The following is a 25174-nucleotide window of genomic DNA, read 5'->3' on the forward strand; positions in this document are numbered from 1 at the left end:
AACAATTATTCTTCAACCAGCACCACCAAAACAGTTCAATTGGTCATTTAGCGCATTGATGTTTGTGGCACCATACTGTGCACAAATTTGCAACCATGTTCTCTACATTATTATTGTGACTACTCTTCAAAAAAATGTATTAATTGGTTGTGAAGCTCTTTGGAATCTAATGAGAGGCGTAATATAAATGCACGTTCGTTCTTTCACGCTACCTGCAGTGATGTATCTCAAAGTACATTTTATCTGTTATTATGACTTTACAATGCTTTAGGAATTTAGGAACAGGAGTCGGCCATTCAGGAGCCTGTTCCGCCATTTAATTAAATCTTAGCTGATCTGTACCGTGATTCCATTTATCTGCCTTTTGAGGGAGAGTTTTCCAGATTTCCGCTAACCTTTGTGTGAAGAAGTGCTTCCTGACATCAGCCCTGAACGGCCCAGCTTTAATTTTAAGGTTATGCCCCCTTGTTCTGGGCTCAACCACCAGAGGAAATAGTTTCTTTCCATCTACCCTATAATCATGGTAAACATCTCTGTTAGATCACCCCTTATTCTCTATACTCAAGTGAATACAAGTCTAGTCTATGCAACCTGTCACCTTAATGTAACCCTTTTAGCCCCAATATTCTGGTGAATCTGCGTTCCACCCACTTCAAGGCCGATATATCCTTTCTGAGGTGAGGTGCCCAGAGCTGAATGCAGTAGCCAGAGCTTTAGACAACTGTAGCATAACTGCCATCCCTTGGTATTCTAGCCCCCTTGAGATAACTGCTTACATTCCATTAGCCTTTTAAATTATTTTTTTGTACCTGTCCACTAGCTTTTCGTGATTTCTGTACATGGACCAATAAATCTCTCTTCTTCCAAACCTCCTAGTTTTCTACCATTTAGAAATACTTTGATCTGATCTATCTTTCTTGGGTTCAAAGTGGATGACCTCATGGTTCCCCACTTTTGAACTCTCTGCCACCGTTTTCTTGGGCTGTGTTTGTTGCTATCTCTTACATTTATGAATTAAAGTTTATTTTTGAAAAAAGTGCACATTCTTTGGAAACATCTGAGGATGCATTAATTGCTAATTGAAGTGAGTAAATTGTAGAATTGTCATTGTTACCCGATGGACTCAGTGATGGTGCATTGTTTATAATTAGTTCGTTCAAGTCCCTGATTTCTAAATAAATCAATCCTTAATTTAAAAAAAATTTTGGTCCTAGGGATCAAGATTTTATGAAAATGAACGAAGGAAAGAACAACAAGTGAACCAACGAATTGAGAGAATGTTACAGCAAAAGGCACAGATTACAGAGCACCAACTGAAGAAAAGGCAGCACCAGGTAAGAGAGCTGAGGGAAAAAAATAGCAGGGATATTTCTCTTTGCACATATACAAAGATATTCTGAATCTTTGTCTGTATTGAATTTGTTGATTAGCCCCTCTAATAGCTCAAAGAGAAATCAAGAGAGGGAATGAAAGATTGGATTAAGAGAGCGACAGAAAAAGAGACAAAGGAAAAGTAACTTTAAAAAAAAAAACTCTAGCAAGTGGGTCAGTAATCAGTGGTCATAGATTTAAAATAATTGGCAAAAGAACTAGAGGGAAAATAAGGATAAACATCTATACACATAAATGATCTGGAACACATTACCTGAAAGTGTGGTGAAATCAGATTCCATAGGACCTTTCAAAAGGCAATTGGACATGTATTGAAGAGGACTAATTTACAGGGTTATGGGTAAAAAGTTGGAGTGTGGGACTGAATTGGACAGGTCTTTCCAAGAGCTGGCAGAGGCTTGACAGGCCAAATACAGGTCCTTGTGCATGAAACACAAAAAGTGAATGTGCAGGAACAGCAAGTAATCAGGAAGGAAAATGGAATGTTGGCCTTTATTACAAGGAGGATAAAGTATAAAAGTAGGGAAGTCCTGCTACAACTGTTAGTAAGGGCGCACTTGGAGTACTGCGTACAGTTTTGGTCTCCTTATTTAAGGAAGGATATACTTGCACTGGAGGCAGTTCAGAGAAGGTTCGCGATTCTGGAGATGAGGTTGACTGATGACGATGGGTTGGGCCTATACTCATTGGAGCTCAGAAGAATGAGAAGTGATCTTATCAAAACATGTAAGATAATGACAAGGTGGATGCAGAGAGGATATTTCCAGATGCAGAGCGGATATTTCCACATAAGGGGAACTAAAACTAGGGGGTATAGTCTCCGAATAAAGGGCTGCCCATTTAAAACTGAGATGCGAAGGAATTTCTTCTCTGAGGGTTGCAAATCTGTGGACTTCTCTGCCCCAGAAAGCTGTAGAGGCTGGGTCATTGAATAGATTTAAGGCGGAGATAGACAGATTTTTGAGCAATAAGGGTTATAGGGAGCGGGCAGGAAAGTGGAGCTGGGTCCATGATCAGATCAGCCATGATCTTATTAAATGACGGAGCAGGCTAGAGTGTCCATATGGCCTACTCCTGCTCCTATTTGGACCTGAGCTGTTAACCTCTTTTTACACTTCCTTCTCACGCTTTTTCTCTCTTTCCCTCAATGGTCAATATCTAACGTGTTGTAAAATTGTGGTGAATCGCCTTGGAATGTTTTACTATGTTAAAGGCGCTATATAAATAAAAGTTACTATTATTTCTTAGAATCTTATGGAGGCCACAAGAATATATGATTCTAAAATCTCCAACAACAATTAAACCCTGAAGGAATGAGACTCCACGCTTGTAATAGTTAATTGTCAATTCCAGAGAGCTTGATTGGCAGTAATTAACAGTTTTCATGATGTTGAAAGGCTATTTAGACTGGAATGGACAAGGCTTAACATTCTGTGATGACTTTAGTCCATATCTACTGTGCAAATACAGCAACTTCACACCATTCAATGTTGAACCAGACAACGAGATGCTGTTTTTGCAAAGCAAAAGGTGGAGCAGCACATTTCAAACAGCAACTTTTAAATTTGTACCATTTACACACAAATAATAGTGACGCCTTGGCCTCACTGCTATTTTGACAGTTAAATCTGGGTGAATGATTAGTGATGTGAGATTTCTCTGATGAATTGGTGTTTAAAGTTGGAACAGATTATCAAGATGACTCTGTTGCTGGAGCAACATAGGCTAATCCTGAAAGCAACGGGCTTCTAGTGAAACTAAGCACCATTCAATTTTTGGAGCTTTGTTTGATAGTTCAGAGGATATTACTTGCAAAAGAAATGAGATTATTTTTGTTGAATATCACTATGGGCATTATGATGATAGAGATATTTCATACTGTACAGCACATGAGCTTGCTATTCCACTTGAAAATGCTGGAACAGACATAAGTACTGTTGCATCTCACACGATTGTTGATAGGTTCTGCCTCCTCCTGAGTTAAGAATTTGACCAGGTGCAAACTGTTGCACCCATGTAAATGCAGAGCACATAAGAACAATATTGTCAGGAAAATTGCTGAAAATGTAATAGTGGCATGGAGGATGTCGGAAAGTAGTCCCACCAGTGGGTTAAAGAATACATGTTAAATATTAAATCATAACAAGAAGGTTTATGGATCATCGGCAATCATAAATTGACGTGATGTGAGAATTACTGAATTTATCCATTTGTTTGTTGACTTGCACTCTTCATCAGTAGTTCATCCTGTATGGAGTATATTTATCATTCCATCTTGTACAAGATCCCTTGTCACCTAAGTTCTCTACATTTGCTCATCATCGAATGTCATACTTTCATTCAATTTGGCATGTGGTAGTTGTTTGCTGTGACTCTACTGATAACTATTTGTTTATGATTTATTGCACACTGATGACCTAGAAACATAGAAAATAGGTGCAGGAGTAGGCCATTCGGCCCTTTGAGCCTGCACCACCATTCAATAAGATCATGGCTGATCATTCACCTCAGTACCCCTTTCCTGCTTTCTCTCCATACCCCTTGATCCCTTTAGCCATAAGGGCCATATCTAACTCCCTCTTGAATATATCCAATGAACTGGCATCAGCAACTCTCTACGGTAGGGAATTCCACAGGTTAACAACACTGAGTGAAGATGTTTCTCCTCATCTCAGTCCTAAATGGCCTACCCCTTATTCTTAGACTGTCCCCTGGCTCTGGACTTCCCCAACATCAGGAACATTCTTCCTGCATCTAACCTGTCCAGTCCCATCAGAATTTTATATGTTTCCATGAGATCCCCTCTCATCCTTCTAAACTCCAGTGAATAAAGGCCCAGTTGATCCAGTCTCTCCTCATATGTCAGTCCAGCCATCCCGGGAATCAGTCTGGTGAACATTCGCTGCACTCCCTCAATAGCAAGAACGTCCTTCCTTAGATTAGGAAACCAAAACTGAACACAATATTCCAGGTGAGGCCTCACCAAGGCTCTGTACAACTGCAGTAAGACCTCCCTGCTCCTATACTCAAAACCCCTAGCTCTGAAGGTCAACATACCATTTGCCTTCTTCACCACCTGCTGTACCTGCATGTCAACTTTCAATGACTGATATACCATGACACCCAGGTCTCGTTGCACCTCCCCTTTTTCTAATCTGCCGCCATTAAGATCGTGTTCTACCTTCGTGTTTTTGCCCCCAAAGTGGCTAACCACACATTTATCCACATTATACTGCATCTGCCATGCATTTGCCCATTCACCTAACCTGTCCAAGTCACCCTGCAGCCTCTTAGCGTCCTCCTCACAGCTCACACCGCCACCCAGTTTAGTGTTATCTGCAAACTGGGAGATATTACACTCAATTCCTTCATCCAAATCATTAATGTATATTGTAAATAGCTGGGGTCCCAGCACTGAGCCCTGAGGCACCCCACTCGTCACTGCCTGCCATTCTGAAAAGGACCCATTTATCCCGACTCTCTGCTTCCTGTCTGCCAACCAGTTCTCTATCCAAGTCAGTACATTGCCCCCAATACCATGTGCTTTAATTTTGCACACCAATCTCTTGTGTGGGACCCTGTCAAAGGCCTTTTGAAAGTCCAAATACACCACATCCACTGGTTCTACCTTGTCCACTCTACTGGTTACATCCTCAAAAAATTCCAGAAGATGTGTCAAGAATGATTTCCCTTTCATAAATCCATGTTGACTTGGACCGATCCTGTCACTGCTTTCCAAATGTGCTGTTATTTCATCTTTAATAATTGATTCCAACATTTTCCCCACTACTGATGTCCGGCTAACCGCTCTATAATTACCTGTTTTCTCTCTCCCTCCTTTTTTAAAAAGTGGTGTTACATTAGCTTCCCTCCAGTCCATAGGAACTGATCCAGAGTCAGTAGATGGTTGGAAAATGATCACCAATGCATCCACTATTTTTAGGGCCACTTCCTTAAGTACTCTGGGAAGCAGCCTATCAGGCCCTGGGGATTTATCAGCCTTCAATCCCATCAATTTCCCGAACACAATTTTCCGCCTAATAAGGATATCCTTCAGTTCCTCCTTCTCACTAGACCCTCGGTCCCTGAGTACTTCCGGAAGGTTATTTGTGTCTTCTGTTCTGTCTTCACGAAGGAAGTATTGGTTCAACTGGTCTGCCATTTCTTTATTCCCCATTATAAATTCACCTGAATCTGACTGCAAGGGACCCACGTTTGTCTTCACTATCTTTTTCTCTTCACATATCTATAGAAGCTTTTACAGTCAGTTTTTATGTTCCCAGCAAGCTTCTTCTCATACTCTATTTTCCCCCTCCTAATTAAATCTTTTGTCCTCCTCTGCTGAATTCTAAATTTCTCCCAGTCTTCAGGTTTGCTGCTTTTTCTGCCCAATTTATATGCCTCTTCCTTGGATTTAACACTATCCTTAATTTCCCTTGTTCGCCACAGTTGAGCCACCTTCCCCGCTTTATTTTTACTCCAGACAGGGATGTACAATTGTTGAAGTTCATCCATGTGATCTTTAAATGTTTGCCATTGCTTATCCATTGTCAACCCTTGAAATATCCTTTGCCAGTCTATACTCGTCAATTCACTTCTCATACCATCGAAGTTACCTTTCCTTAAGTTCAGGAACCGAGTCTCTAAATTAACTGTTACTCTCCATCTTAATGAAAAATTCTACCACATTATGGTCACTCTTCCCCAAGGGGCCTCGCACAACAAGATTGCTAATTAGTCCTTTCTCATTACACATCACCAAGTCTAGAATGGCCAGCTCTCTAGTTGGTTCCTCGACAAATGACTTCATACTTTGTATATAAAGTTTTGTTCCTTATTGTGTAGCTCAAAATAATTTTCGCTAAATTAAGTCTTTAAAAAGAAGCTAACTTCAGCTAAAGACTCAACAAAGTTTCATTTTGCCCACAGGTACCTTCCATGCTGAAATATTCTCCTTCCTGTCCAACCAAAGTCTCTGTACAGGCTACCTCCCTCAACCCCAACTCTCCCACCTGCTTATGTGGCCGCCTTTGATTTCCTCATAACATGCAGCCTCAAGACCTCACTGTTTGCATCTCTGATCATGCCTTCATTTCCACATTGCTTATGTTCCCTTGCCTGCCCCAATTGTCACTTTCTGCCCCAAACAAAGTGAACTTATAAGCATGCACTCCAATTCTAACCTGTACTTTGTGACCATAGAATCATAGAATTTGACAGCAAAGAAGGAGGCAATTGGGCCTGTATTACCTATGCTGGCTCTCTGAAAGAGCTATACCTTTGTCCAATTCTGTTGCCTATCTCCAAATTGTTTGAAATTTTAATTTTAAAATGTATATCCACTGCTGCCTTGCTATATCTCCCCACCAACAGAAGCTCCCTCAAAACCCACTTCTTTACTGAATTTTCAGTTATTTACCCTAACCACTTTCTCCCTACTCCTGCTCGTTACCTTCTCCCATTTGTAAAGAGTTTTGGGATGTTTCATTGTGTTCAGTTGTTACAAGTGTAAGTTGTTCTGGTGACACAGCCTCTGTCCTAACTCGCACCAAGTCATCATCACCCCTGTGCTTGCTGACCTACATTGGTTCCCGGTTAAACAACGTCTTGATTTCAAAATTCTCATCCTTGTTTACAAATCCCTCCATGGCTTTGTCCCTCCCTAACTCTGTAATCTATTTCAGCCTCACACCCCACGAGATGTCTGCACTCCTCAAATTCTGCCCTCTTGAGCATCCCTGATTCTAAATGTTCAACCATTGGTGGCTGTGCCTTCAGCTGCTTGGGCCCTAAGCTCTGGAACTTCCTCCCTAAACCTCTCTGCCTCTCTAACTCCCTTTCCTCCTTTAAGACGCTCCTTAAAACCTACCTCTTAACCAAGCTTTTGGTCATCTGCTGTAATTTCTTCTTCGCTCGGTGTCACATTTATCTGTTTTGTCTTCTAACACTTCTGTGAAGCGCCTTGGAATGTTTTACTAGGTTAAAGATGATAAATAAATAAAAATTGTTGTTGTACCACTGCCCATTAATTTACAAATGTTGCCAGAAAATGGTGTACTGAACTCCACCAAAAGGCAAACAAATGAATGATGTTTGTCTTGTGTTTATTGAAGTGACCAATAGAGGTAATTTTGTTTCATGTAATATGATGCTTGATTTGTACTGAAACTGAAACATGTTAGGTTGCATGCTGGGATTCCTGGTTCAAAAAGTCTTCAAAAAGGTGCAGCATTCTGTGAGTTATTTTGTTAATTTCAGACAAATCTTGTCTTGACAAATCTACTTGCAACCTATTCCCTTTTTAATCAACTTTCTTATGTCTCTTGCACTGATTCCTACTTTTCTCCTCTTGCATGGAATAGATCAGAAACTGTACTTAGTGTAATGGGCATCAGCATGAGTCCTATTGCTCTGTTACAGTGGTTTGGAATATCAGTGCTCTGTTGTCTGCTAGTTAACATTTTCTCCGCAAGTTCCAAGTTGTAGTAATGCACAGTGTTCAGATTTCTTTCGTGCTGTGTGCTTTGTTGTGTTAATTTTCTGAAATGTATTTAATATTTTTTTCTGAAATCATTTGTACAGGATTTAGACACATTGTAGTCCTTTGTAGTGTTTTCAAGTATAGGTCGTTCAATAATTTTTATAGTGAATTCCCTTTGTTGAGTGAGTGTTTTGATTCATCGTCATCTCGTGGCATGAACCAGATCATGGGTTTCACTGAAGAATTTTCAATGGTCACAAGATTAGGAGCATCCAAAGGACACAATGTTAAGAAATCATTCACATGGCACCAATTAGTCTTTTTATTCTAATAAGTCATCTGAACACTTGTAGTATACGTTCAGAATGGAATATATAGTGGGTTTATTTTTTTTTCAGATTTGATCAGTGTTGTGTTATTGCCAGATGTATGCTAAGACATGATTGGGGATCATGCAGTTCTTTGATGTGTGTCCATGTCAACTAATCACCCCTTCAGTTTGTCTCTGGCTATACAAATTTTTCTGAAGTTTGATACTGGGCAGTCATTTTTGAAAGCTGCAAAAGATCACAACAGCCAGTAGTAGTAGATACTGTGACTGAGTATTTCCAACTGATATCATTTTAATGTCAGTGTTAATCAGTTTAAAATAAATGGATTAATTCTGGAATTAAAATAACACTGGTCTGAAAATGCAGGCTTATGATTGATTGATAGTGGATACTTGTCTGTATTGCACTGTGGAAATTTGAGGACCGTGTGTAGATTAAAGAACTAAATCTGTTGTCTCATTCTCCTGATTAATCTATTCTTATTTGTCCATTGTATTACAATGACTTATCTTTTTGTTACTTAAGGATAATCAGAAAATACCTTTTTTCCAATTTTCTCCCCTCTTCTGAAGACACTAACACACACTGAGGTATGGTTCCATGAGTATTGGCAGCCGTCTGGTATTTTGTCCACATGGCAGTTTTTCCTGTGTGAGCCTCGGCTGAGTGTTAGCCAGCTATTCAGGTGTTGGAGGGCACTTCAGCCAAGCTGGACCCTGTCCTCATCTGAAATCTATTCTTGCAAGTTGACTGGATAGCTATCAGGAGCGATCCCCCCCCCCCCCCCCCCCCGCCCCCCCTCCCCTTAACACATGCTTTCTGAAACTAATTATAGCACTCCCAACTGGGAAGTTATCAAAGTGAATAATTGTGAGGCATTACATTTTGGTAGGAAGAAAAGGGAGGTCACTTATTACTTGGAGGGTGCGAGTCTGGGGTCGAGGATCAAAAGGATCTTTGAGTACAAATACACAAATCACAAAGTTGCGACACAGGTTAGCAAGGCCATAAAAAAGCAAACCAAGCACTTGGATTTATTTCTAGAGGTACAGAATTGAAAAGTTCGACCACACTTAAGGCTAGATTTTCCTGTCATTTTCGGTGGTACAGCTGTTTTTCCGCCCGGCGAAAGTTTCCCCCTTAGTTTTTTTATTGGTATCACCCACATCTGAACATGCCTGCTGGGACCAAACCGCCGACGTGCAACGCCAAGAAAAATCGCCAGGGCGTAAATTTGGCCTCAACCGCCAATCTCCAGATCACCGAGAGAACTGCCCTGTAAAAGCTGCTTAAACAGGAAGGTAGGTGAGTACTCTGCAAAGAAAGGTAAGTTAAAGGTTCTTTATTTATTTTTTAAAAATTTTAAAACGGTGATTAGATGTAAAAATGTCTTGGGAATCCTTTCCTGAAATGTACACTCTCGCATTTCTGGTATCATCCTTGTAAATCTTCTTTATATTTTTATATTTTTTTATTGAAAATGTTTTTTTTAAGTTTTCCCCCCTCCCCAGGCCCAACCGCAGCCTCAGACTAAATTTTAAATACATACCGTCCATTCTGGTAAGAACCGCCCATTTTACTTAGTTTCCCCTTAACCGCCGAGAAAACCGCTGACAATAAAGGTGCAATGCCCATTTTTTTGCCAGGCGATTAGTTTTAATTAGTTTAAACATTAAAAGTGGAAATTTTCACCAGCGTTATTCACCAAACGTTAGCGGTTTTTCTGAGCGGGCAATCGGGCGTTGAGGGGCTCATAGGAAAGTCTAGCCCGTAGAGTACTGCGTACAGTTCTGTTCACCACATTCTAAAAAGGACATAGAGGCACTGCAGAGGGTGCAGAGAAGATTTGCAAGGATGATACCAGAAATGCGAAAGTATACATATCAGGAAAGGATAAACAGGCTGGGTCTCTGTTTCTCTTGAAAAGAGAAGGCTGTGAGGTGACCTGACAGAGGTCTTTAAAATTATGAAAGGTTTTATAGAGTGGATATAGAGAGAATGTTTCCACTTGTGGGGAAGAGCATAATTAGAGGCCATCAATATAAGATAGTCACCAAGAAATCCAATAGGGAATTCAGAGGAAACATCTTTACCCAAAGAGTGGTGAGAATGTGGTACTCGCGACCACAGGGAGCGGTTGAATCGAATACTATAGATGCATTTAAGGGGAGGCTACACAAGCATATGAGGGAGATGAGGAAAGATGGGAGGAGGCTCGAATGGAGCATAAACGCTGGCATGGACTGGTTGGGCCAAATGTCCTGTTTGATAAGAACATAAGAAATAGGAGCAGTTGTAGGCCATTTGGCCCCTCGAGCCTGCTCCGCCATTTAATAAGATCATGGCTGATCTGATCTTGGGCTCAGCTCCACTTCCCTGCCCAATCCCCAGAACCCTTCACTCCCTTATCGTTCAAAAATCTACAATTCCTCCTCATCTCCGTTTTAAATGGGCGACCCCTTATTCTTAAACTATGCCCCCTTGTTCTAGATTCCCCCATGAGTGGAGACATCCTCTCTACATCTACCTTGTCGAGCCCCCTCAGTATGTTATACGTTTCAATAAGATCACCTCTCATTCTTCTGAACTCCAATGAGTACAGGCCCAATCTGCTCAACCTTTCTTCATGAGTACAGAGGCAGGGAGGTGTTACTACAGTTGTACAGGTCCTTGGTGAGGCCACACCTGGAGTATTGTGTACAGTTTTTTGGTCTCCTAACTTGAGGAAGGACATTCTTGCTATTGAGGGAGTGCAGCGAAGATTCACCAGACTGATTCCCGGGATGGCGGGACTGACATATCAAGAAAGACTGGATCAACTGGGCTTGTATTCACTGGAGTTCAGAAGAATAAGAGGGGGTCTCATGGAAACGTTTAAAATTCTGACGAGTTTAGACAGGTTAGATGCAGGAAGAATGTTCCCAATGTTGGGGAAGTCCAGAACCAGGGGTCACAGTCTAAGGATAAGGGGTAAGCCATTTAGGACCGAGATGAGGAGAAATTTCTTCACCCAGAGAGTGGTGAACCTGTGGAATTCTCTACCACAGAAAGTTGTTGAGGCCAATTCACTAAATATATTCAAAAAGGAGTTAGATGTAGTCCTTACTACTAGGGGGATCAAGGAGTATGGCGAGAAAGCAGGAATGGGGTACTGAAGTTGCATGTTCAGCCATGAACTCATTGAATGGCGGTGCAGGCTCGAAGGGCTGAATGGCCTACTCCTGCACCTATTTTCTATGTTTCTATGTCAGTCAATCTCCAGAATCTACCTAGTTCATGAACCTTCTCTGAACTGCCTCCAATGCAAGTATATCCCTCCTTAAATAAGGAGACCAAAACTCTACGCAGTATTCTAGATATGGTCTCACCAATACCCTGTACAGTTGTAGCAAGGCTTCTCTGCTTTTGTACTCCATACACCTTGCAATAAAGGCCAACATTCCATTTGCCTTCCTGATTACGTTCTGTACGTGCATACTAACTTTTTGTGTTTCATGCACAAGGACCCCCAGGTCCCTCTACTGCAGCATTTTGTAAACTCTCCATTTAAATAATTTTGCTTTTTTATTTTTCCTGCCAGGGTGGATAACCTTACACTTTACTACATTATACTCCATATCTGCCAAATGTTTGCCCACTCACTTAGCCTGTCTATATTCTTTATGTCCTCCCCACAACTTGCTTTCCCACCCATCTTTGTATCATCAGCAAACTTGGCTACATTGCACTCGGTCCCTCCATCCAAGTCATTCATGTAGATTGTAAATAGTTGAGGACCCAGCTGATCCCTGTGGCACCCCACTAGTTACTGTTTGCCAACCAGAAAATTACCCATTTCTCCCGATGTTAGTTAGCCAATCCTCTATCCATGCTAATATATTACCCCCAACTCCATGAACTTTTATCTTGTGTTGTAACCCTTTATGTGGCACCTTATCGAATACCTTCAGGAAATCCAAATACACCACATCCACTGGTTTCCCCCTTCTCCACTCTGCTCGTGAAATCCTCAAAGAACTCCAGCAAATTTGTCATAAACATAATTTCCCTTTCATAAAACCATGCTGACTCTGCTTGACTGTATTATGCTTTTCCAAATGCCCTGCTATTGCTTCCTTAATAATGGACTGTAACATTTTTCCAACGACAGATGTTGGGCTAACTGGTATATAGTTTCCTGCTTTCTGTCTGCCTCCTTTTTTAAATCGGGGCTTTACATTTGCGGTTTTCCAATCCGTTGGGACCTCTCCAGAATCCCGGGACTTTTTGTAGACTACAACCAATGCATCCACTATCTCTGCAGCCACTTATTTTAAGACCCTAGGATGCAGGCCTTCAGGTCCAGCGGACTTGTCCACCTTTTAGTCCCATTATTTTACAGAGCACTTTTTCTTTAGTGATTGTTTTAAGTCCCGTCCCCCCCCATAACCCCTTGATTATCTATTATTGGGATGTTTTTAGTGTCTTCTACTGGGAAGATCGATACAAAATATTTGTTCAAAATCTCGTCATTTCCCTATTCCCCATTATTAATTCCCTAGTCTCATCCTTTAAGGGTCCAATGTTTACTTTAGCTACCTCCTTCCTTTTTATATACCTGTACAAGCTCTTACTGTCTGTTTTTATATTTCTTGCTAATTTACTCAATCTATCTTCTCTCATTATTTTGTTAGTCGTCCTTTGCTGATTTTTTTTGACGATCTCTGGCCTCCCATTAAGCTTGGCAACATTGTATGCCATTGTTTTCAATTTGATACCATCCTTTACTTCCTTAGTTAGCCACGGATGGTTATCCCTTCTCTTAGTCTTTTCTTCTCACTGAAATATATTTTTGTTGAGAGTTTTGAAATACCTTCTTAAATGTCTGCCACTGCTTATCAATCATCTTGCACTTTAATCTATTTACCCAGTCCACTTTAGCGAATTCTGCCTTCATACCTTTGTAGTCACCTTTATTTAAAATCACGACACTGGTTTGAGACCCAACTTTTTCACCCTCCAACTGAATTTGAAATTCAACCATGCTATGATCACTCTTTCCTCGAGGATCCTTTACTATGAGATCATTTATTAATCCTGTCTCATTACACAGTATCAGAACTAAGATAGCCTGCTCCCTGGTTGGTTCCACAACATACTGTGAACTGTGCCGTATATCCTTTGTGATGTCAATGTTATGGTCTGAAGGCTGTGCAGTGCCTAGTATAAAGATGAGGTGCCAATCCTAGAACTTGCGTTGAGCTTCATTGGACAGAGGCAAGGACAGAGAGGTCAGAGTGGATGGCGTTGGAGAATTGAGGTGGAAAGAGACAGAAAACTCAGTCGCATTTACATAGGCATTCAGCAAAGCAATCTCACAAATTTAGAGGAGACCGCATTGTGAGCATAGGATACAGTATACTAGATTGGAATAGCACAAGTAAATCACTGTTTCAGAGGAAAGGAGTGTTTGAGGCCCTGGACAGTGGCAAGGGAGGAGGTGAAAGGGCAGATGTTAGCTCTCATTCACTCACTTGGGAAGGTGGCAGCGGAAGGAGAGCAGGTGTTGGGAGTAATGGAGGACTAGACCAAGGGTTCACTGAGGGAATGGTGCCAACTGAACGCTGAAAGGGGTGGGGAGCAGAAAAATGTATTTGGTGTTGGGATCATGCTGGAGGTAGCGGAAATGGCAGAGGATGATCGATTGAATGTGGAGGCTAGTAGGGTGGAAGATGAGGACGTGGGATTTTCTCATGGTTTTGGGAGGGAGGAGAAGGGTGGGAGGAGGCGAGGGGGAAGTGCAGGAAATGGGTCGGACATGGTTGAGGGCACTGCCTACCATAATCGGGGAGAAAAAAGGATAGCATTTTTGAACCTCTTATGTGGAAGAATCCAAGCAGATGCAATGACCGAGCAACCTGGAGAAAGGAATGGAGTCGTTACATGAAGTAGAGTGCGAAGTAATATAATCACGGTAGTTGTAGGGAGTCGGGATTGTAGCAAATATCAGTGGACAGCATATCCCCAGAGTCGTCTCTCTCGCAGTTGGAGGCAGGAGGTCTTGTGATGAAAGCTGCAGAAATATGTCCAACCGGAGTTGGCAACCCTGTGACTTGAAATGTGGTTACTGCTCGCCTTCTTTCCCCAGGCTGCAGATATATATTACGGACAGGTATGCAAAGTGTTACTTCCAAGGTATTGTTGCAATGCAAATATATTTGGATTTCAAAATAAGTATGAATCACAGTACATGGACTGCTTGCTCTGTCTGGCATGCTAAATTAAAGTGTTTGCTAATGTGCACATGGATTATGGTCTTGAACTTGAAGGGAGAGTTCAGTCAACCATTGTGCTAATTTAATAAACTTGATTCAGCTATGGCAAGCACCTGTTGGTTTCCTGTATCCCAGTTTTCAAAGAATTAAGAGGTATCACCCAGGCAATGTGCTCCTAGTTTGCAAGTTCTGTCTTGTGCCACAGTGCTGCTGCTTCTGGGAAAGTATTTTCATGGAGTTTTGTGGACCATATGAACTTCTGCCTTTTAAGGCTTGTAGCAAGGGTACAAGTCCGGGTTTGGCATTGTCAGCAAAGTTATCTGAAGTGCTGTACTTATTATTATTTTTGTACCTGAGAGTAGGGGCGACAGGGGGTTTGGGTGGTGGCAGTGTGCGAGTTAAAAGCTTTATTTAAAAAAATGCGAGCTTCTGTATTTTCTGTTGCTGCCGCGTAACTGTCAAGCAACAATCCATTGTGGGTGGTGGCAAGTAGCCATCAATGGTCGTCTTTATCACATTGATGAGATAAGAACATAAGAAATAATAACAGGAGTAGGCCCTTAAAACCTGCTCCGCCATTCAGTAATATTGTGGCTGATCTACCTCAACTCCACCTTCCTGCACTTTTCCCATATCCCTTGGTTCCCTTAGTATCTAAAAGTCTAGCGATCTCAGACTTGAATATACTCAAAAACTGAGCATCCACAGCTCTCTGGTAGAGAATTCCAAAGATTCGCTACCATCTGAGTGAATACATTTCTCCTCATCTTAGTCCTAAATGGCTGACCACTTAATCTGAGACTGTAACCCCTAGTTCTAGACTCCCCAGCCAGGGGAAACATCCTCCCAGCATCTACCCTGTCAAGCCCCTTAAGAATTTTATACGTTTCAATGAGATCACCTCTCATTCTTCGAAATACTAGGTAATATAGGCATATTCTCCTCAATATCTCCTCATAGGACAATCCCCTCATTCCAGGAAATAGTCCAGTGAACCTTTGTTGCACTCCCTTTCGGCAAATATATCCTTCCTTGGGCAAGGAGGCCAAAACTGTCGACAGTACTCCAGGTGTGGTCTCACCAAGGCCCCATATAATTATAGTCGGACTTCTTTACTCTTGTACTCCAGTCCTTTTGCAATAAAGACTAACCTACCGCTTGCTATATCTGTATGTAATTTTCTGTAATTCGTATACAAGGACACCAAGGTCCCTCTGAGTACCAGCATTTCCCATTTAAAAAAAAATGTTGCATTTCTATTTTTCCTACCAAAGAGGATAACTTTACATTTCTCCACATTGTATTACATCTGCCATGTTTTTGGCCATTCACTTAACCTGTCTATATCCCTTTGCAGCCTCCTTGCGCCATCCTCGCAACTTACATTCCCACCTAGCTTTGTATCGAATTGTATAGACACTGTTCTCTGCAGCCAAGAGCGTGAGTCCCGAAAGCTGTGTGTTGCCTGCCCGATGCCAGGGTTAAGGACATCTCCTCCGGGCTAGAGAGGAAATTAGAATGGGAGGAGAAAAATCTAGTTGTCGTGGTCCATGTAGGTATCAATGACATAGATAGGACAAAGAAAGAGGTTCTGCTGAGGGTATCTGAACAGCTACGGGTGAAATTAAAAAGCAGAACCACAAAGGTAATAAATACGGGGCACAATGGACATGATCTTTGCAGCGCGACAGCTGCAGGAAAAATGCAGGGAGCTGCGCCAGCCCTTATACATGGCCTTTTTCGATCTTACAAAGGCCTTTGACACTGCCAACCGTGAGCGTCTATGGAGTGTAGTCCTCCGTTTCAGATGTTCCCAAAAGTTTGTCAACATCCTTCGCCTGCTTCACAACGACATGCAGGCCGTGATCCTTACCAATGGATCCATTACAGACCCAATTCACGTCCGGACCGGGGTCAAACAGGGCTGCGTCATTGCTCCAACCATCTTCTTAATCTTCCTTGCCGCCATGCTCCACGTCACAATTAACCAGCTCCCTGCTGGAGTGGAACTAAACTACAGAACCAGTGGGAAGCTGTTTAAACTTCGCCGCCTCCAGGCGAGTTCCAAGATAACCCCAATCACTGTCGTTGAGCTGCAGTACACGGACAACGCCTGCGTCTGCGCACATTCTGAGGCTGAATTCCAGGATATAGTCAATGTATTCACTGAGGCATATGAAAACGTGGGCCTTACGCTTAACATCTGTAAGACAAAGGTCCTCCACCAGCCTGTCCCTGCCGCACAGCACTGCCCTCCAATCATCAAGATTCACGGCGAGGCCCTCGACAACGTGGACCATTTCCCATATCTCGGGAGCCTCTTGCCAACAAAGGCAGACATTGACGCGGAGATTCAACATTGCCTCCAGTGCACCAGTGCAGCCGTTGGCCGTCTGAGGAAAAGAGTGTTTGAAAACCAGGCCCTCAAATCTACCACCAAGCTCATGGTCTACAGGGCTGTAATAATACCCCCCCTCCTGTATGGATCTGAGGCATGGACAATGTATAGAAGGCACCTCAAGTCGCTGGAGATCTATCACCAACGATGTCTCCGCAAGATCCTGCAAATCCCCTGGGAGGACAGGCGCATCAACATCAGTGTCCTCGACCAGGCCAACATGCCCAGTATTGAAGCACTGACCACACTCGATCGGCTTCGCTGGGCAGGCCACATAGTTCGCATGCCAGATGAGAGACTCCCTAAGCAAATGCTTTATGTGGAGCTCCTTCATGGTAAACGAGCCAAAGGTGGGCAGCTGAAACGTTACAAGGACACCCTCAAAACCTCCCTGGTAAAGTGCGACATCACCACTGACACCTGGAAGACCCTGGCTGAAGACCGCCCGAGGTGGCGAAAGTGCATCCGGAAGGACGTTGAGCTCTTCGAGTCTCAACGCAAAGAGCGTGAAGAGGTCAAGCGCAGGCAGCGGAAGGAGCATGCGGCAAACCAGCCCCACCCACCCCTTCCCTCGACGAATGTCTGTCCCACCTGTAACAAGGTCTGTGGCTATTGGACTGTTCAGCCATCAAAGAACTCACTTTGGAGTGGAAGCAAGTCTTCCTCGATTCCGAGGGACTGCCGAAAGAAACATAGAAACATTAGAAAATCGGTGCAGGAGGAGGCTATTTGGCCCTTCGAGCCTGCACCGCCATTCAATATGATCCTGGCTGATCATGCGACCTCAGTACCCCACCCCTGCCTTCTGTCCATACTCCCTGATCCCTTTAGCCGTAAGGGCCACATCTAACTCCCTTTTGAATATGTCCAACGAATTGGATTCAACAACTTTCTGTGGCAGAGAATTCCTCAGGTTCGCAACTCTGGGTGAAAAAGTTTCTCCTCATCTCGGTCCTATATGGCTTTGCCCTTATCTTTAGACTGTGACCCCTTGTTCTGGACTTCCCCAACATCGGGAACATTCTACCTGCATCTAACCTGTCCAGTCCCATCAGAATTTTATAAGTTTCTATGAGATCCCCTCTCATTCTTCTTAATTCCAGTGAGTATAAGCCTAGCCGATTCAGTCTTTCCTCGTATGTCAGTCCTGCCATCCCGGGAATCAATCTGATGAACCTTTGCTGTACTTCCTCAATAGCAAGCACGTCCTTCCTCAGATTAGGAGACCAAAACTGCACACACTACTCAAGGTGTGGTCTCACCAAGGCCCTGTACAACTGCCGTAAGACCTCCCTGTTCCTATACTCAAATCCCTCGCTATGAAGGCCAGCATGCCATTTGCTTTCTTTACTGCCTGCTGTACCTGCATGCCTGCCTTCAATGACTGATGTACCATGACACCCAGGTCTCTTTGCACATCCCCTTTTACTAATCTGTCACCATTCAGATAATAATCTGCCTTCCTGTTTTTGCCACCAAGGTGGATAACCTCACATTTATCCACATTATACTGCATCTGCCTTGCATTTTCCCATTCACCTAATCTGTCCAAGTCCCCCTGCAGTCTTTTAGCATCCTCCTCGCGGCTCGCACTGCCACCCAGCTTAGTGTCATCTGCAAACTTGCAGATATTACCTTCAATTCCTTCGTCTAAATCATTAATGTATATTGTAAATAACTGGGGTCCCAGCACTGAACCCTACGGCATCCCACTCGTCACTGCCTGCCATTCTGAAAAGGACAGTTTATTCACACTCTTTGCTTCCTGTCTGCCAATCAGTTCTCGATCCACGTCAATACATTACCCCCAATACCATGTACCTTAATTTTGCACACTAATCTCTTGTGTGGGACGTTGTCAAAAGCCTTTTGAAAGTCCAAATACACCACATCCACTGGTTCTCCCTTGTCCACTCTGCTAGTTACATCCTCAAAAAAATTCTAGAAGATTTGTAAAGCATAATTTCCCTTTCATAAATCCATGCTGACTTGGACCGACCCTGTCACTGCTTTCCAGATGCGCTGCTATTATATCTTTCGTAACTGATTCCAGCATTTTCCCCACCACCGATGTCAGGCTAATTCCCTGTTTTCTCTCCCTCCTTTTTTAAAAAGTGGAGTTACATTAGTTACCCTCCAATCCATAGGAATTGATCCAGAGTCCATGGAATGTTGGAAAATGACATCCAATGCATCTACTATTTTTAGGGCCACTTCCTTAAGTACTCTGGGATGCAGACTATCAGGCCCTGGGGATTTATCGGCCTTCAGTCCCTTCATTTTCCCTTACACCATTTCCTGACTGACAAGGATTTCCCTCGGTTCCCCCTTCTCGCTAGACCCTCGGTCCCCTAGTTTTTTCGGGAGGTTATTCATGTCTTCCTTAGTGAAGACAGAATCCAAGTATTTGTTCAATTTGTCTGCCATTTCCTTGTTCCACATTATGAATTCTGACTGCAAGGGACCTACATTAGTCTTCACTAAACTTTTTCTCTTCACATATCTATAGAAGCTTTTGCAGTCAGTTTTTGTTCCCTGCAATCTTACACACACACTATTTCCCCCCTCCTAATTAAACCCTTAGTCCTTCTCTGCTGAATTCTAAATTTCTCCCAGCCCTCAGGTTTGCTGCTTTTTCTTGCCAATTTATATGCCTCTTCCTTGGATTTAACACTTTCCCTAATTTCCCTTGTTAGCCACGGTTGAGCCACCTTCCCTTTTTTATTCTTATGCCACACAGGGATGTACAATTGTTGAAGTTCATCCTTGTGATCTTTAAATGCCTGCCATTGCCGATCCACCATCAACCCTTGAAGTATCATTCTCCAGTCTATCCTAGCCAATTCACGTCTCATTCTGTTGAAGTTTCCTTTGAATTCAGGACCCTAGTCTCTGAATTAATTGTGTTACTCTCCACCTTAATGAAGAATTGTACCATATTGTGATCACTTCTCCAAGGGGCCCGCACGACCAGATTACTAATTAATCTTCTCTCGTTACACAAGACCCAGTCTAGGATGGCCTGCTCTCTAGTTGGTTCTTCGATATATTGGTCTAGAAATCCATCCCTTATACACTCCAGGAAATCCTTCTCCACAGTATTGCTGCCAGTTTGGTTAGCCCAAACAATATGTAGATTAAAGTCACCCATGATAACTACTGTACCCTTATTGCACGCGTCCCTAATTTCCTGTTTAATGCCATCCTCAACCTCCCTACTACTGTTTGGTGGTCTGTACACAACTCCCACTAACGTTTTCTGCCCTTTGGTGTTTCGCAGCTCTCCCCATACAGATTCCACATCATCCACGCTAATGTCCTACCTTGCTATTGCGTGAATCTCCTCTTTAACCAGTAACGCTACCCCATCTCCTTTTCCTTCCTGTCTGTCCTTCCTGAATATTGAATACTCCTGGATGTTGAGTTCCAAGTCTTGGTTACTCTGAAGCCATGTCTCCATAATCCCAATCACATCATATCCGTTAACAGCTATCTGCGCAGTCAATTCATCCACCTTATTATGAATGCTCCTCGCATTGAGACTCAGAGCCTTCAGGCTTGTTTTTCTAACACTTTGTTTGTTTTGAATTATGTTGTGATGTGGCCCTTTTTGATTTTTGCGCTTGATTTCTTTGCCCTCCAATCTTGCTTTTCTCCTTCCTATCTTTTGCTTTTGCCCCCTTTTTGCTTCTCTCTGTCTCCCTGCATAAATTCCCATGCCCCTGCCGTTTTAGTTTAAACTCTCCCCAACAGCACTGGCAAATACTCCCCGAGGCCATCCGTTCCGGTCCTGCCCAGGTGCAGACTGTCCAGTTTGTACTGGTCCCACCTCCCCCAGAACCGGTTCCAATGGCCCAGGAATTTGAATCCCTCCCCCTTGCACCATTCCTCAAGCCACGTATTCATCTGAGCTATCCTGCAATTCCTACTCTGACTAGCACGTGGCACTGGTAACAATCCTGAGATTGCTATCTTTGAGGTCCTACTTTTTATTTTAACTCCCAGCTCCCTAAATTCAGCTTGTAGGACCTCATCCCATTTTTTTACCAATATCGTTGGTACTTATATGTACCACGACAGCTGGCTGTTCACCCTCCCCTCCAGAATGCGCTGCAGCCGCTCCGAGACATCCTTGACCCTTGCACCAAGGAGGCAACCTACCATCCTGGAGTCTCGTTTTCGGCCGCAAAAACGCTTATCTCGTCCCCTTACAATCGAATCCCCTATCACAATAGCTCTCCCACTCCTCTTCCTGCCCTCCTGTGCAGCAGAGCCACCCCTGGTGCCATGGACTTGACTGCTGATGCCTTCCCCTGATGAGTCATCTTCCCCAACAGTACCCAAGGTGGTGTATCTGTTTTGGAGGGAGATGACCGTAGAGGACTCCTGCACTACCTTTCTTCCACTGCTCTGCCTGATGGTCACCCATTCCCTATCTGTCTGTGTAACCTTTACCTGTGGTGTGACCAACTCACTAAACATGCTATTCACGACATCCTCAGCATCGCGGATGCTCCAAAGTGAGTCCATGCTCAGCTCCAGTGCCGCAATGCGGTCTGTCAGGAGCTGCAGCTGGATACACTTCCTGCACATGTAGTTGTCAGAGAAACGAGTAGTGTCCCGGATTTCCCACATAGCACAGGAGGAGCATGACACAGGTCTGGGCTCTCCTGCCTTGACTTAACCCTTAGATTAACTTAATTGGTAATAACGCCAAAGGTTTCTTACTGATAAGACAAGAAAAAAGACAAAGAAAAAGAAAAACTACTTGCCAATCAACCAGCCAATCACTTACCCTCTTGGCTGTGACGTCACACTTCGATTACTTTTGACTTCTTTCTTACTTTTGACCCTGCACCAGCTGCAGCGAGCTGCTCCTCCCCGAACTGCCGTCAACCTGGGACCGCCACTGCATGCTCCTCCCTGAACTGCCTTTCATGACTACCTGAGCCACTAGCAAATTTGCATGGTGTAAATAAGATCAGAGAGATGAACGCGTGGCTCAAAGATTGGTGTGGGAGGAATGGGTTTCAATTCATGGGGCACTGGCACCAGTACTGGGGTAATAGAGGGAGCTGTTCTGTTGGGAGGGACTTCATTTCAACCAGGATGGGGCCAGAGTCCTGGTGAATCGAATAACTAGGGCTTTAAACTAAGTAGTGGGGGGGGGGGATCCGATGAGCAAAAATGTAAAAAGAGAAAGGAGAAGGCAAAAGATATATTCCAGTGAGAGAGACTCTAAGAGAAGGGCGAACCATCCGTGGCTAACTAAGGAAGTCAAGGATGGTATTAAATTGAAAACAAAGGCATACAATGTTGCGATGAACAGTGGAAGGCCAGGGGATTGGGAAGTTTTTAGAAACCAGCGAAGGACGACTAAAAGAATTATGAAGATAGAAAAGATAGCTTCTGAGAGTAAACCAGTAAGAAATATAAAAACAGACATTCAATTCTTGCATCTAAATCATTAATGTATATTGTAAATAGCTGGGGTCCCAGCACTGAACCTTGTGGTACCCCATTAGTCACTGCCTGCCATTCTGAAAAGGACCCATTTATCCCGACTCTTTGCTTCCTGTCTGCTAACCAGTCCTCTATCACGTCAGTACATTACCCCCAATACCATGTGCTTTAATTTTGCACACCAATCTCTTGTGTGGGACCTTGTCAAAAGCCTTTTGAAAGTCCAAATACACCACATCCACTGGTTCTCCCTTGTCCACAGTACTAGTTACATCCTCAAAAAATTCTAGAAGATTTGTCAAGCATGATTTCCCTTTCATAAATCTGTGCTGACTTGGACCGATCCTGTCACTGCTTTCCAAATGCGCTGCTATTACATCTTTAATAATTGATTCCAACATTTTCCCCACCACCGATATCAGGCAAACTGGTCTATAATTACCTGTTTTCTCTCCCTCCTTTTTTACAAAGTGGGATTATATTAGTTACACTCCAATCCATGGGAACTGATCCAGAGTCCATGGAAATTTGGAAAATGACCACCAATGCATCCACTATTTCTAGGGCCACTTCCTTAAGTACTCTGGGATGCAGACTATCAGGCCCTGGGGACTTATCGGTCTTCAGTCCCATCAGTTTCCCAAACATCATTTCCTGACTAATAAGGATTTCCCTCAGTTCCTCCTTCTCGCAAGACCCTCAGTCCCCTAATATTTTCAGGAAGTTATTCATGTCTTCCTTAGTGAAGACAGAATCCAAGTATTTGTTCAATTGGTCTGCCATTTCCTTGTTCCCCATTATGAATTCATTTGACTCCAACTGCAAGGGACCTAAATTAGCCTTAACTGATCTTTTTCTCTTCACATATCTATCGAAACTTTTGCAGTCATTTGCCACTTAAAAGGTTACTGCACAAGATATGAACTCATGGGGTTGGAGGTAATATGTAGTAGCGTGGATAGAGGATTGGCTAACTAACAGAAAGAAGAGCCGGGATAAATGGGTCATTTTCAGGTTGGCAAACTGTAACTCATGGGGTGCCACAGGGGTCAGTGCTGGGGCCTCAACTATTTACAATTTATATTAATGACTTGGATGAAGGGACCGAGAGTAATGTAGCCAAATTTGCAGATGATACAAAGATAGGTGTGAAAGCAAGTTGTGAGGAGGACACAAAGAATCTACTAAGGGATATAGATAGGCTAAGTGCACAAAGATTTGACAGATGGCATATAAAGTGGGAAAATGTGAGGTTATCCATTTTGGTAGGAAAAATTAAAAAGCAAATTATTAAATGGGGAGAGATTACAAAATGCTGAGGTAGAGGGATCTGGAGGTCCTTGTACATGAAATACAAGAAGTTAGCATGCAGGTACAGCAAGTAATTAGAAAGACAAATGGAATGTTTGGCCTTTATTACAAGGGGGATGGAGTATAAAAGTAGGGAAGTTCTGCTACAACTGTACAGGGCATTGGTAAGACCACACCTGGAGTACTGCATGCAGTTTTCGTCTCTTTATTTAATGAAGGATATACTTGCATTGGAGGCAGTTCATAGAAGTTTCACGAGGTTGATTCCTGAGATGAAGGGGTTGAGCAGGTTGGGCCTACACTCATTGGAGTTTAGAAGACTAAGAGATGATCTTGAAATGTATAAGATTCTGAGGGTGCTGACAGGATAGATGCAGAGAGGATGTTTCCCTTCGTGCGAGAATCTAGAATGAGGGGGCATAGTTTCAGAATAAGGGGTCAGCCATTTAAAATGAAAATGAGGAGGAATTACTTCTGAGGGTCGTGAATCTTTGGAATTCTCTACCTCAGAGAGCTGTGGAGGCTGGGTCATTGAATGTATTTTAGATGGAGATGGACAGATTTTTGAGCGATAAGTGAGTCGAGGGTTATGGGGATTGGCCGGGGAAGTGGAGTTGAGGCCAGGATCAGATCAGCTATGATATTGAATGGCGGAGCAGGCTCGACGGGCCAAATGGCCGACTCCTGCTCCTATTTCTTATGTTTTTGTGTTTCGTCAGCAAACTTGGATATGTGACACTCGGTCCCCTCATCCAAATCATTGACGTACATTGTATATAGCTAAGGCCCACGCACTGATCCTTGCGGTACCACACTAGTTATAGCTTGCCAACATGAAAATGATCCGTTTATTCCCAATCTCTGTTTTCTGTCCGTTAACCAATCCTCAATCCATGCTAATATATTACCCTAAATCCCCAATTGTGTGTAATAAACTCTGGTGTGACACCTTATTGAATGCTTTCTGAAAATTCAAACAGACTACATCCACTGCTTCCCCCTTATCTACACTGCTAGCAATAACCTCAAAAGAACAGATTTGTCAAACACGATTTCCCTATCATAAATCCATTTTGACTCTGCCCAATCAGACTATGATTTTCTAAGTGCCCTAATAATAGGTTCTGGAACAGAAACATTGCAAAAATAGCAATAGTAGGCCATTCGGCCCTTCGCGTCCGCACCGCTATTCAGTATGATCATGGCTGATCCTTGATCTCAACATCATATTTCTGCTTTTTCCTCATACCCCTTGCTGTCTTTTGTGTCTCCCTGTTAAATACATTCAGTGACTTGGCCTCTGCAGCCTTGTGTGATAGAGAATTCCACAGGTTCACCACCTTCTGAGTGAAAAAATTTCTCCTCATCTCGGTCCTACATTTCCAACCCCATATCCTGAGACTGTGACCCCTTGTCCTAGACTTCCCAGCCAGGGGAAATATTCTCCCTGCATTCAGTCAATCCAACCCAGTCAGAATTTTATACGTTTCAATGAGATCCCCTCTCATTCTTCTAAACTCCAGTGAATACAGGCCCAGTTAAC

General features: G+C 43.1%; 1 protein-coding gene across 7 annotated transcripts in view; it reads left to right on the forward strand.

Annotated features, from left to right (window-relative positions):
* Nucleotides 1-25174, forward strand: part of polk (polymerase (DNA directed) kappa) — a 130582-nt gene that overhangs the window by 28331 nt on the left and 77077 nt on the right. For all 7 annotated transcript variants that reach the window (XM_070886037.1, XM_070886075.1, XM_070886064.1 and 4 more), the window contains exon 3: nt 1215-1334. In XM_070886037.1, the coding sequence (XP_070742138.1) occupies nt 1215-1334 (120 nt within the window). The remainder of the gene's footprint in view (nt 1-1214; nt 1335-25174) is intronic.

This window comes from Pristiophorus japonicus, chromosome 1 (genome assembly GCF_044704955.1).
Source record: "Pristiophorus japonicus isolate sPriJap1 chromosome 1, sPriJap1.hap1, whole genome shotgun sequence".
NCBI classification, from domain to species: domain Eukaryota; kingdom Metazoa; phylum Chordata; class Chondrichthyes; family Pristiophoridae; genus Pristiophorus; species Pristiophorus japonicus.